The sequence below is a fragment of the Helianthus annuus genome, chromosome 11, assembly GCF_002127325.2.
Source record: "Helianthus annuus cultivar XRQ/B chromosome 11, HanXRQr2.0-SUNRISE, whole genome shotgun sequence".
NCBI classification, from domain to species: domain Eukaryota; kingdom Viridiplantae; phylum Streptophyta; class Magnoliopsida; order Asterales; family Asteraceae; genus Helianthus; species Helianthus annuus.
In genome coordinates this window covers 185,924,339-185,938,620 of record NC_035443.2, presented here as the reverse complement: position 1 = coordinate 185,938,620, position 14,282 = coordinate 185,924,339, and the positions used below count along the sequence as shown (strand labels likewise).

General features: G+C 38.5%; 1 protein-coding gene across 1 annotated transcript; it reads left to right on the top strand.

Moving 5' to 3' along the window:
• Positions 1-2,256: 2,256 nt before the first annotated feature.
• Positions 2,257-3,153, top strand: LOC110889007. The gene has a single exon (XM_022136498.1). The coding sequence runs from the start codon at positions 2,257-2,259 to the stop codon at positions 3,151-3,153; it is 897 nt and encodes a 298-aa protein (XP_021992190.1).
• Positions 3,154-14,282: the final 11,129 nt, after the last annotated feature.

Genomic DNA, 14,282 nt, shown 5'->3' with positions numbered 1-14,282 from the left:
GGGGGTGGTTACGTTATACTCCGTGATAAAACAAATATCACGCGTGGAGAAGTTTCAAGACCACCGCCACATGCATTTACAACAAGTGATGGAAGGTTAGCGTATTAAAATCAACGAGTGACGGGTGTGAGTGATAAATGGATGTGAGGGGGTGTGAGGGTTTATTGTTATGTGTTGTAAGTGATGATCATTACCACTAAAAAAGGATGTGAGTGATGGAAAAAATGGTTGATGACATGGCGGAACTTGATTGGGTGTTGTGATTGATGAGTGATGACCACCGCCACCCCCTTAGGGACAAAAACTACCATTACAAGCTCCTAATGCTACAACCATTGGTGACCAAAAGCTTAGTTGGTCGGCCAAAAAGTGAAAAAAAAAGTTAAAAATTCAATTAAAACTCACCTCCAGGTTATGATATCAACTTTGGTTGGGGATTTTTTTAATATTTTGAATATGCCTCATGTTGGCTACTGAATAGTTAGTTTTATAATTATGTTTTCAATTTTTGTTTTATAACAATTAATTCTACCTAAAACATGATTTTCTTTAATAACTTTTTAATATTTAATTATTAAAAAAATTTGAAAACACAATGTTGTTTAACTTTTTTTTTGTGAATATATGGATATAAATTTTATCCAAAACTAAGTTCCTTAAAAAATATATATATTTTAATTAATTTATTTTATAAAAAATGCATTATCTTTGTTTTCCACATGTACTAGTACTATTATGATCCATCTGAATTTTTAAGTGACAGACCCACAAACCGGAGACATGCAACATCTACCGAAGATGATGAGCTACCATTTCAAATCTCTACCGAACGAATTGCGTCTCTATCAAATTATATTATATGACCAATAGGGCACAACTTCGTAATAGAGAAGCTCATAATGCTCTAAAAATCAATCTGATTGAGCATATATGGGATAAATTTGCAGTTGACGAATTATTATGTAGTTGATATTTTATGTACCTATAATTTTACATTCCATGTGATCGTTGTAGCTTGTTTGTCATTTTTATTAACTATGTTTGATGAATGTATGTGTTTTCTTCATTAAAAGATTACTTATATTGTTTTTATTTGTTTTGCTTTTAAAACAAATTGCTTTCCAAATGAAAATATTAATTGTAATTATTTTTAACACATTTGTGGGTAAATAATAAGCATATATATATATATATATATATATATATATATATATATATATAGAGAGAGAAAGTATAATGTACTTCAAGGCTTAACCTACATTAACATACATGACAAAAAATATAACGTGCGTTATTATCATAGAACGTGCGTGATTATAGTCCCATGCGTGATTATGTGGTCCCATGCGTGATTACGTGGTCCCATGCGTGATTATACCCCTGATCCAACGGTTACCATTGTCTCCTACGTGATGTATGATAAGGCTTTTTGTATGTTAACCTTACTCTATATATATATTTAATAAAAAATGTTTTAAAGGTTGGGTTGTGAATGTGAGTAGAAGGTTGGGGTAGGTTGGGTTGGGTTGTGTAGGTGGAAGAGAGAGAAATTAGTTTTTATTAAAATGTTGGATTGGAGAAAGTTGTGGATGGATATAGCGTAAGGTGTAAACCTTTTTTAAAAAACTGTTAAGACCTTAGGGACCATTTGTGCCATAAACTTTCAAAAAAAAAAAAGACACCCGCTTAATATTCCGTCGAACTTGTCCGGCGGTTTCGGCGAATTATCCGGCAACATAGGAACCCCAAAACCCGTCTGTTTCGACCCGTTTACATCTTATCTCCAATCCGTAACAACTTTCAACTCAAATCGTATAACATGCTCCTTATGTAAAACCGATCACCGCGAATTTCAAGCCGATCATGTTTATCACTTATCGATCATATACGAGTATAAATACTGATCACATATCTCGTTGAGAATCACCACCCCTCTAATTCACTTCAATTCTGTCTCTGTGTCTCTCCACAATATCGCCGGAATAATAACAGTCAATAATAGTATCTTGTATATTTAGGCAATTGATTTAATTATTATTGTATAGATATCTCCATCTTTATAGGAGATCTAGTTTGTATTTACTTTGTAGTATAAATTATCAAGAGATCAATGAGAAGGATCAAGTTGAGTAAACCTCTTTCATGCTATCAAGCTTTTTTGGATCCCCCTCCCCCTAAACCCTATTTTCGTCACCGGCTGCCTCTAATCTGCCATCGGCTCCTCCCTCCTGCTTCTTCTTCTTCTCTTCTCTACTTATGGAGTCCAAACTTCACCCTGCCCTTATCGTTTCTAACATCAAAACGCATGTTCTCATTATCTTGGAAAAAGACTCAACACATTATACCACCTGGAAAACCCTCTTCAAGGTGCACTGTCAAATATATGAAGTGCTCGATCACTTATCTCCCAAACAACCCGTTCCCAAACCTACTGCCGAATCATCTGATGAGGCTGCCGCCGCCAAAGCCGAGGCCGCCGTCCGTGCGGCTGATAACTTATGGAACCAACTGGACGCTGTGGTTCTCCGGTGGATATACGCCACCGTCTCTGCGCCTCTTCTACACATAATCTTGCAACCGGGTCAGACCACTCATGCCGCTTGGTTCGTAGTTGAAAGTGAATTTAATGACAACAAAAATACTCGTGCCATCTTCCTCGGCCAAGAATTTGCTAATCTGTCTCTCGAGAACTTCTCCAACATGGCCGATTATTGTCAGCATGCGAAGCACCTAGCCGAACAACTCAAGAGTGTCGGGTCTCCGGTTGATGACCGGATGTTGGTCATCAAAATTCTCACTGGTCTTACTGAACAATACGATAGCATCTCCATAGTGCTTCAAAACCGAGACCCTTTACCGAATTTCAACGAGGTTCGGTCACGGTTGAACATGGAGGAACAAAAGAAGAAATGGCAGGCCACTCGGGGTTCTCAGGCTGCCGCCACTTCTCTCGCCACAACCACCGCCACCTCGTCCAACGGTGCCTCCCAACAGCAACCTAGTTTCTTTCACCCGTTCGACAGGGGGTGTGGTCAGAGTCGCGGCGGACATGGCCGCGGCCGCGGCAAGTCCTACTCGGGTCGTGGCTCCAACCGGTACTCCAACCAGCAACAAACCCCGACCCATCCATACATTGTTTTCCCGAGTAATTGAATCGCCTCCCAGTGGGCCAATCTACTCAACTCCAACAACTCGGCCCAACCCCCCTGTCCGTACCCGTCATGACCCAATCCTCCATCCTCTCAAGGCATCTTGGGCCCTAGACCGGATTAAGCGCATCAAACCAGTTATTCTCCCACCGACATCGAACAGGCCCTCTACTCCATGGCACTCAATCAGTCGGACCATGGGGTGATGGATACAGGAGCTACGTCTCACTCGGCTAAGGAGCATGGTATATACTCCCCGTCTAATTTTAATAGGTGCACTAATAAAAATATAATTGTTGGTAATGGCATGACTATCCCTGTTTTGGCACAAGGCAACCAGGTCCTTCCCCCTCCCTATCCACCACTTAAACTTAACAATGTCTTGTTTTCACCCAACTTAATCAAAAACCTTATTTCTGTTCGTCGTCTAACCACCAATAACTTAGTTTCTGTTGAATTTGATCCTTTTGGTTTTCTTGTGAAGGATCTCAAAACTCGGGCACCTATCCTACGATGCAATAGCACAGGCGATCTTTATCCTTTGACAGCACCTCTTCCCCTTCAACCTACCTCACCTTCTGCTTTTGCGGCTGTGTCTCAAGATCGCTGGCATCAACGCTTGGGTCATCCTGGAAAACAGTTGTTACAGTCTTTGAAACTATCTTCTTTTGTCGATTTTGGAAAATTTAGTAAAACACTTTGTCAATCTTGCGTTTTTGGTACAAGTGTTAAGTTTGCATTTTATGATTCTATTAATTGTACTCATTCAGCTTTTGACATTGTTCACAGTGACCTATGGACATCACCCGTACTTAGCACAAGTGGTCACAAATATTACATCCCTTTCTTGGATGATTTTACCAACTTCTTGTGGACTTTTCCCATCGCCATTAAGTCCCAAGTGTTTCAAACATTAACCACTTTCCACAATTTAATTAACACCCAATTTGAATGTAAAATCAAACAATTCTAATGTGAGAATGGCAAAGAATATGCAAACCAAAACTTCTACAATTTTTGTAATCATAATGGCATGCAGTTCCGTTTTTCTTGTCCTTACACGTCTTCCCAAAATGGTAAAGCAGAACGCAAAATCCGCACCATCAATAACATGGTTCGTTCGCTTCTAGCCCAAGTCTCCCTTCCCCCTAATATGTGGCATCATGCCCTCGAAACTACCACCTATCTTTTGAACATTCTACCAAGCAAAACTCACCACTTTAAATCCCCTACAACCTTGCTTTATAACCGCATACCGGAATACGACCATCTTCGTGTTTTCGGTTGCTTGTGTTACCCTCTAACCCCTTCCACATCCATACACAATTGACTATCGGTCACACCCTTGCGTTTTTCTTGGTTATCCTTCCAACCATCGTGGTTACAAGTGTCTCGATCTTACCTCTCATCAACTAATTATTTCACGCCACGTCCATTTCGAAGAGTCTATCTTTCCTTACACCATACAATCCCCCTCTAAGCCGCCCTCCTACGACTTTCTAAACTCGACCATTAACCCCTTAGTGTGGGAGTATTTACACAATTCTCACAAATCCATAACTCCTAACCCACCCATTACTCCACCTAGTGATGCCTCACCCGTTTCACCTACTGGCCCACTCCCAACTACATCATCTACACCTATCGGCCCATCCCACACTACCCAACCCACCACTCAAGCCCAGCCTTCGGCCCACATTCCACATTCCACCCCTACTCAAGCCCAGCCTATCGGCTCACATTCTACCCCTACCCAAGCCCAGCCTTCGACCACTCCCACCGAACCCACTGTTGCCACTCCCCACCTAAGCCCAACCCAACCCGTCTCCGTCACAACAACCCAAATAACCCCGCCACACTCACCCGTTCATCAAACCGAGCCTAATCCAGCCCAAACCGTTCCTGATTAGCCTACCCCACCCCCTCCCATCACTCGCACAATTCATACTCGTTCAATGAGTGGTATTGTTAAACCCAAACAGATTTTTACCCTTCATACCTCTGATATTGTACCCGTCCCCAAGAGTCCTCATGTTGCCTTGTCCTCTCTAGAGTGGTATAATGCCATGTCCATTGAATTTAGTGCACTTCTTAAAAACAAGACCTGGGAGCTTGTACCCAGAACACCTGACATGAACATTATACCTAGCTTGTGGTTATTTAAACATAAATTTCGGTCTGACGATAGTTTGGAACGATACAAAGCTCGTTTGGTTTGTGATGGTCGTAAGCAACAGATGGGGGTTGACTGTAGCGATACGTTTAGCCCTATTGTTAAACCCTATACTATTCGGCTGGTTCTTTCACTTGCATTGTCCAAGTCGTGGCAAATTCATCAGTTGGATGTCACTAGTGCCTTTTTGCATGGCAATTTAGAATAAACAATTTATATGCATGAACCCATGGGGTTTCGGCACCGTGATTTTCCTGATCATGTTTTCCTGCTACGGAAGTCCTTATACGGTCTCAAACAAGCACCACGAGCATGGTACCAGCGGTTCACCGATTTTGTCACTTTACAGGGGTTTCGCCAAAGCAAATCTGACAACTCTCTTTTCATTTATCATCATGGTCATGAGATTGCTTATCTTCTCATTTTATGTGGATGACATTATTCTTACCACGTCCTCCGAGGATCTTTGTAAACGCTTGCTTCACAAGTTGTCCAGTGAATTTGCTATGAAAGACTTGGGGCCACTTTCTTATTTCTTGGGTATACAGGTAACTCGGGAAGGTGATATTATGTTTTTATCTCAGCAGGCTTACGTTCGAGACATTCTCCATCGGGCATCTATGGAATCCTGCAAACCGGTTGCTACTCCGGTTGATACGCAGTCAAATTTATCTGCTGACCACGGCCCGCTTCATGATGATCCTTCAACATTTCGCAGTCTTGCTAGTGCGTTATAGTACCTGACCTTTACTCGACCAAACATATCTTACGTTGTTCAGCAGAATTGCAAGCATATGAACGCACCTCGGATTGATCACCGGAACGCCTTGAAACGCATCCTTCGGTATCTTCAGGGCATGGCTGATTTTGGCCTTCATCTTGGACCTGTTTCTGGCATACGTCTGATTGCTTACACTGACGCGGACTGGGATGGATGCCCTGATACTCGCCGGTCTACGTCCGGATACTGTGTTTATTTCGGTGATAATCTTATTTCCTGGTCTTCCAAGCGGCAGTCCACTATTTCTCACTCAAGTGCAGAAGCGGAATATCGAGGTGTTGCTAATGTGGTTGCGGATATTTGTTGGTTGCGTAATCTTCTTCTCGAGCTCCATCATCCTCTTTCACGTGCTACGTTGGTTTACTGTGATAATGTCAGTGCCGTCTATCTCTCTGGTAATCATGTGCAACATCAGCGCACTAAGCACATTGAGCTCGACATTCACTTCGTTTGTGAACATGTGCAACGCGGTCACATTCGTGTGTTACATGTTCCTTCTCGCCATCAGATTGCCGATATATTTACCAAGGGTCTCCCGCGTGTTTTATTTGACGACTTTTGTTCCAGTCTCAACGTCGGTCCTCCCGATGCTTCAACTGCGGGGGTTTAATAGTATCTTGTATATTTACCCAATTGATTTTATTATTATTATATAGATATCTCCATCATTATAGGAGATCTAGTTTGTATTTACTTTGTATTATAAATTATCAAGAGATCAATGAGAAAGATCAAGTTGAGTAAACCTCTTTCAGTCAACTTCCATTTGTCCTTGACGAGTTTGATTGCACCACTAATCCGCAACAAGTCCCTGTTACGAACCGCCCTTCTCGCCGCTGGTGCCAGAATCATTAACTGCTGTCTCGTTTGGTCGTAAGGTACCTTAATCGAACCATCTTCCGATTATTAGAATTAGTTATTAAATTTTGTTTCTTTCAGATTTGTTCCAGCAACTAAGCATTTCATTAGCTAAATTAGTGTTCTATTAAACTAACTTTAACTAAACTTCCGACCATAATATTAAAACCTTGCACAAACATGATTAAAACCGAGTTTTTTTGACGTCTCTGTTTGTTCGTCTACTTGGCTGGTAACACGTACATGCATAATCTGAAAACATGCATTACTAAGATTCTGTTTATGTTATGTGAATGTGTGTTTCTTTAATAGTCTTAGTGTTATTAAGCGTTTAAAAAAAGTATATTACAATTTTGGCCCTTGTGGTTACATCACTTTTACCCTTTTAGCTCAAAAAATAATCTTTTAACATTTGAGCCCCCAACGTATTTTTTTTCTAACCCTTTTGGCCCCTAACACTAATCCCGTCCATTTACTTTTAGGGGTCAAAAAGGTTAGAAAAAAAGATGTTGTAGGCTCAGATATTAAAAGATTCATTTTTGGGCTAAAAGGGTAAAAGTGATATAACCGCAAGGGCCAAAATCATAATTTACTCTAAAAAAATAAAGTAAAATCGTATGCATATTATATCATTTGTATAAGAGTAAATTATGTGTACACCAAATTGAAGGCAGTGTCTTTTAGCGTAAAAGTTGACAAGTTCTGTGCTTAATGTTCCAAAATCTTGCACGTTATGTCCTTTAGGTCAAACCCAGTTAGATTTTTTGATTAGATCTGGTCATGTGCCTTGCACATGAGGGCATTCTTGTCATTTCAGCTTTCCAATGACTATTTTGTAAAGAAATTTTATGCACGGGCTATTCTGTATTGAACTTAAAAATTAAAAAAATATATATATAAACTCTCACTCTCTCTTAATCTGAAATTCCTCCCTCTCTCTCTAACAACAGGTTGGTCACCACTCTTTATGGTGGCTCATGGTGGCGAACCGCCTTACCAGTGGTGGAGGTGGTTGTGGTGTTAGGTGATGGCGGGTGGAAGTGTTTTTGAGCGGTGTGGTGATGCGACGACAGCAGCGGCGGTGGTTCTAGTCGGATCTGTTAAGATCCCTGTAGGTCCGGCTAGGGGAGGATCTAGTCGCCTAATCCTTGTATACAAACCACCCCGGTTGTGCGGAATCCAACCGAGATAGAACACGCAAGAAATCGACACACAAGATTCACCGATTAACACCTCTGTATTAATACGTATGAAAGTCAGTTACAAATCAATGTTTACAAATGTATTCTGTAAACTCTCTCAAACTCTCGTGTGTGTGTGTGTTCTGAGCTCTATGTGTTCTCTCTTCTCTATGTGCTCCTTGTGTCTCCTTATTCTGTTTTCTGTCTAGAGACTGTCTATTTATAGTCACAGCACAACAAAATGGAATCGGCGAATCACAATCTCGACGAAATGGACGTCGAAATGAACAATTTGTCGACGAAAGGAAATCAATGTCGACGAAACATTTTGTTTCGTCGACTTCCAATTGTTTCGTCGTGAATGGGCTTTGGCCCAACTGTTGAGGTCCCTTACTTTGTTTCGCCGATGGTTGAAGCCCAAAGCACTTGAATCGCTGATATGTTTAGCCCAAACATAAAGTTCAAGTCCTTTTGTTCTCTTGGCCCGCTTGAAAGCTTGAAGCACACGACCGAGGAATGTCGTTGCTAGGCCGAGACGCGTCAAGTCGAGTCGCGTCCACAAACATGTATCAACAATCCCGATTCAGGGTAGTTGTGATGGTGGGTTAGGGAGCGGCGGTGGGTGAAGGGGTGGTTGTGACGGTGGGCTAGGGGCGGCGGTGGGTAATGATTTTTGAGATGGTGATGATTTGAAATTGGTTTCTGTTAAAGGGAAGGGGGTTTGTTTGGGTTGGTTAGAGGATGTGTTGGAGATGATCATAACTTCTCTTGATTGCCCACAAACTTCTCTTAATTACACAGAATGGTGGCCATCATGTGCTTTAACTTTTTTATAGAATATATTATTAAATATAATATGTTAGGGGTCACAGATAATATGGCAATTTGAATGTAATGATGTTTGTTTGTTAGGTTGTAAATACCCAGGTCGAAAGTTGTTTAGGAGTGAAGGGTGGTTGTGGTGTGGTGTTCGGTTAGCGGTGGTCGGTGTAGGGTAGAGAGAAAGAGTGAGTTGATGGTGGCGGTGAGAGGAGATAGTAGTGTAGAAGAGAGATAGAGAAAGAATAATATTAAATTAAATAATAATTTTTAAAATTGGTTTGTTTTATTTTTTTAATAATATTAAATAAATAGGTAAAAAGACTAAAATACCCTTGTGTAATTTGATTTAATTAAAAAATCTAACTGGATTTGACCTAAAGGACATAACCTGCAAGATTTTGGAACATTAATTACAGAACTTGTCAACTTTTGTGCTAAAGGACACCGCTTGTAATTTGATGTAAACATAAAGTACAAAACTTGTAATTTACTCTTTGTATATTAGGATGAAAGGAATGGTTACATATTTGGAATAGGTAAGCTCCCCATTCACTCAATCATACAGTGTCACGTCAATTTATCTATTTTGTTTACCTAATGCTAAAAAGCGTTGGCGGTGGTTTACCTATCTTGGATTAGGTAAACTATTATTTAAAAAAAACCATAATAAATGAAAATAGGAGGCAAAAGCTGACAAACACGCCTTCCCCTCATCGGTAAATCTTCACCGCATACTCCCCTTCACCGATCGGTAAACACCATTGGCGGCGGTGTTACCGATCGGTAACCCGCTTTACCGAGGTGTTTACCATACCACTCCGCTCACCCTTAATAATTAGAGGTTTGTATTGAGACTTAAATTAATATTAGAACGACGTTTGAAATAAAGAAGTCATTAACAAAATTATTAAGATTTTTTTAGTTATGCTTATGTTATTATTATTATTTAAAAGTGATATTTTTAAGCTATTTTAACCATATAAACTAATTAGTTAAGAGTCGACACGGGATAATCAACGACTCAACAAAACATATAGTCGAATTAATGTTAGTAAATCTAATAATGGGAAAATTAGGTCGCCTACTTGTCGAAGACAACTTGTCTTGTGTTGCTTGCTAACTAAGCGCTTGTGTAGATGATTTATCAACCTCTACTAATGTTACATGATCACTTTTTGGGGTGTTTCATGTGTCCACTAACAAAACCACACTATCTTACACAACCAGTTGCACAATTTAATTCCATGGTTGCTTGCTATCTTATTTGCTATTCTTGTACTTGTTTGCCAAATATTATATAAACCAATGTACATTCATCAACCTCGATCAAGCCAAATGGTAGTACATGAAAGATCTATTGGCCTGATAACCCATTCCCACTCCTTGGCCTTTTTAGGGGGAGATCCTTTTGGAAATGATAGAAACCGAAACTAATAACAAGTCAACTAAGGTTTGGATGTACCACTTATTTGTTAACTAAGTTATACAATTGCTATCTGATACATGCTACACCATGAACTGGGAACTTTTATCTATCTATAATACGTACTTATCCTATGTGCTCACCGGCTTTTTAGTTGACCTTTATTTTACATATGTTACGGGAAATAATCCATGAAGATGCTTACAAGATATCTGATCACATAGGAAGCTGACTGATTTAGCTTAAATTTGAACACTTTGTCTATTTCCTTTGTATTAGATAAGTCAGTTTAAAATTTGAACAATTTTAATATGATTTTGAATTTTTTGTTCTCAGTTTTATTAAATTTGATTTGCTTTTTAGTAATTTATAATGTTATATGGTTTTAAAAATTGGTTTGACCTGTCCTACTAGAACAAATGAATCAATCGGCTTGTTCACCTTTTTGAACATTGATTGTTTAATTGATGGGACAACAAAAAATGTTTTTTTCTTTGATTTCTTGCAGGTGAGTGTCACTTGTTAGAGCATGCATCCCCAATCGATGTAAAAAGAAAACATTAACGGGCAAGGTTTTAAAATTATCTTTTTAATACAGGCAGTCGAATCGAAAAAACGTTACATTTTTTCAAAGTTTACAATACCGTTAGAGCATCAAGGGTTAGTGAAGGCTAACCCCTATTCAAAGGCTATATCTGCCCGTGTCCACAATGCTATAAATCAACAACCGCCACACCAAACATCTTCCAGAAACACTTTTTTCTCCCACAATGCTACATGTTTTTAAACACCCACACCAAGTTGGAGTAGGATCCCCCTATTCGGTGTGGCCAACGGAAATCGGGGACTATACCTACATGATTGCATTTGTGATGCTCTATTTTTTAAAATGTCTTTTTACAAAGGGTCACATCGGATTCGGATTGAGAGGATATAATTAAGAGCAAGCAAGTCAGATCAATGCAAACCCCTTAAACTGGGGTAAAATTAACTAAACAAATGAGCAAATCATATCCTTAATGATCATTCAATGCTAATTAGTGGGTCATTGGATCCTAAGCCATTTACATTATATTATGCATTTTTATTTTTATATGGAATTTGAGCACATGATGTATTCTCTAGCCAGCAATATTTATAAATCGGTAACCGCGTGCAGTTAACATGTTTTGAGGTGGAGATAATGATGCCCCAACTACTACAAACTGACTTCTTCAAAGGGTTGACAAAGATTAAATGATAAAAGCCTTTTATCATTTAATCTTCAATTAAGTGATAATCCTAACTCCTAAGTGTGGTGTTGTACATCATAATTGTATTTTAGTTAACCGGCATCTCAAACACAGTTACGATGTACAACACCACACTTAGGAGTTAAGATTAATATAGCACTTAATTTCTTTTCTTCTTGATCTTATATATTTCTTAGTTTCTTTCAAGTTCCTTCCAGGCTCCGAAAGGCTTTTTTTTTTTTTCAGGGAAGGCCGACCGGCCATTCTGCGTGGAAATGAGATTAAAAATGTGATTAATTATTAAACTTTCTTTATAAACCAATGAATTCTTCAATTGAAAAATGTAAAAATATGATTGAATGAAAAGTAAAGGAGATGAATAATTAAGTTGGTCTTTGTAACGATGCTAACTGATCACTGGATCGTAATCCATTTACCCTATATTTTATAATGATGGGAATTGAAGCCGAGCACATGATGCGGAATTATAAAATGGTAGTGTGCAATTATTATGATCTAAGATAACTATGACATGCCAACAACACTTGTTCATTTTGTAATGTAAATCTACTCTTGACAACTATTATTATAAACGTAAAACGTACCTAACTATTTATAAAATGGTAACGTGCATTTATTAAAAAGTGATAATGATATTCCAACAATACAAGTTGACTTGTGCATTTTTTATTCAAAGTCTACTAAAAAATTCAGAAGGATCACACAAATTGAGAATTATAAGGCTACAAGATTACTAATAGAGATCCAATGAAAACAATTATATTGTTAGGTTATCTAACGTGAAAATGATGCACGCAAGCATAAGAAAAAATTTAGTGACGATATTTTAATGATACGGCATGCAAGTGCTACTCTCTTTAGTTCGCAATCTATTCTTGTGAACAGTCAATGGGAAAGAATGTAGTTGATTAAATTTTTTGTATGGTGTTATTATGGGAGATCGTGTTAAACGTGGCGTGTGTCATTTCAGTTACGTTATAGAATTGTTACCTTTAAAATCATGTTAAACATGTAGTGTCATGTAACCGGATAATTAAACATGTCCGTGTAAGTAGTGTTTAAGAAAAATACACGATCAGTAATTAATTAACTTCCCCACCTCTCGTATGTGTATATTTATTATGATCATGTTGTTTGTTAGTCTGATCAATATATAACTAGCTTTCTTAATAAACCAATGAATGTTTCTGTTAAAATTGACAAAATATGATCAAATGCGATAGGAGATGAGTAAGTTCATTTTTTAGTGATGCTAATTGTTAATAGGCCTAAACCATATAATTTATATTTGTAGCCTTAGGTAGTGAATAATTATAAAAATGGTAATGTAAAATTATTGACATATTTGGAGACGGGGATAATGATGCTCGTGACAAACTTCCCCGTTTCATGTAGGAAGTGTGTTGACAAACTCCCCATTAACATAAGCTCCCCCTTGAGTTATGCTCGTGAAAGACTTGATCATTAGTGCTTGGGATCCTTGTGGTGTTGATGATGGCAATGTCAACTCGATCATCTTTATCTTTTGAGTGCCTTCACGTCGTGTCTTCATTCCGAAGCTTGTCATAGACCATGTTCTCCTTGCCTTTAGAATCTGCACATGCAAGAAATCTATAGCGACACACGTATGACCATGTTCCAATCAACTACCGTCCGACAGTTTAAAAGTTTAATAAATTTATCAATTTCGGTTTCTAACTTTCAAAAACTTGCAAATTTCGACCGTTTATGAAGATTTAGTCAATTTGGTTTTCGTTCAGGTTTCAGGTAACGAAGACTCGAGATCCAACAACGAAGACTCGAGATCCAACATCGTACGATCGAAAATAAAATATAAATAAAATCTTTTTGGCTTTTAGAAAATTTATATTAAAACACACCTAAAATCTTTTTAGCTTTTAGAAAATTTATATTAAAACACACCTAAAATCTTTTTGGTATTTTTGAATATTTCAAATGTAAAAACTGAAAGCAGTAAATAAATATATACAGACATTCTTTTTGCGAATTTCGAGGGTAAGAGAATCATATCAGTGTACGGTCATGCCAAAACGCTCTTGTTGTTCAATTAGTTAACATTAAGATAAGCATCTTATAACAATTATCGGTATTGTTGTCCACTTAAGCTCAACTTATCAGATGTAATCATGGCGAGGGGATACGTTAAGGTATGATTTATTCTTACCGACCGGTGTTTATCCACATCACGACACATTCCCGTATCAAGGTATGCACGAGGGTTCATCTTACCGGTGAGTATACCGATTATCATTTGTTTGACCATATATGATGTGAGAAACTTACTTATTTTGATTTGAAAACAAGCCCTATGTGATAGAATCACTTATTGATGAGGAACTTGATTTTCGATGCATGAAGGCACAGGAGCAAGTCCGTGAACAGGTCAGTACTTTCGTACAGCAGAGAGACGAACATGACTCCCTAAACCCTAAACCCTAAACCCTAAACCCTAAACCCTAAACCCAAGAGTTATCTTTCATGGCTTCTTTCCAAGTTCTTGGTTCTTCCTACGAGACATAACACGCGAAAGACCAATCATTTTGTTGCCCAGATTCTCGAATCGCTGCATACAAGCCTGCATTGTTGTTGTTCCGCAACATGTTTCTTGTTTGAATGCCACT

Coding starts and splice junctions, on each gene's coding strand:
- LOC110889007 (XM_022136498.1), top strand. CDS start 2,257: ATGGAGTCCAAACTTCACCCTGCCCTTATCGTTTCTAACATCAAAACG.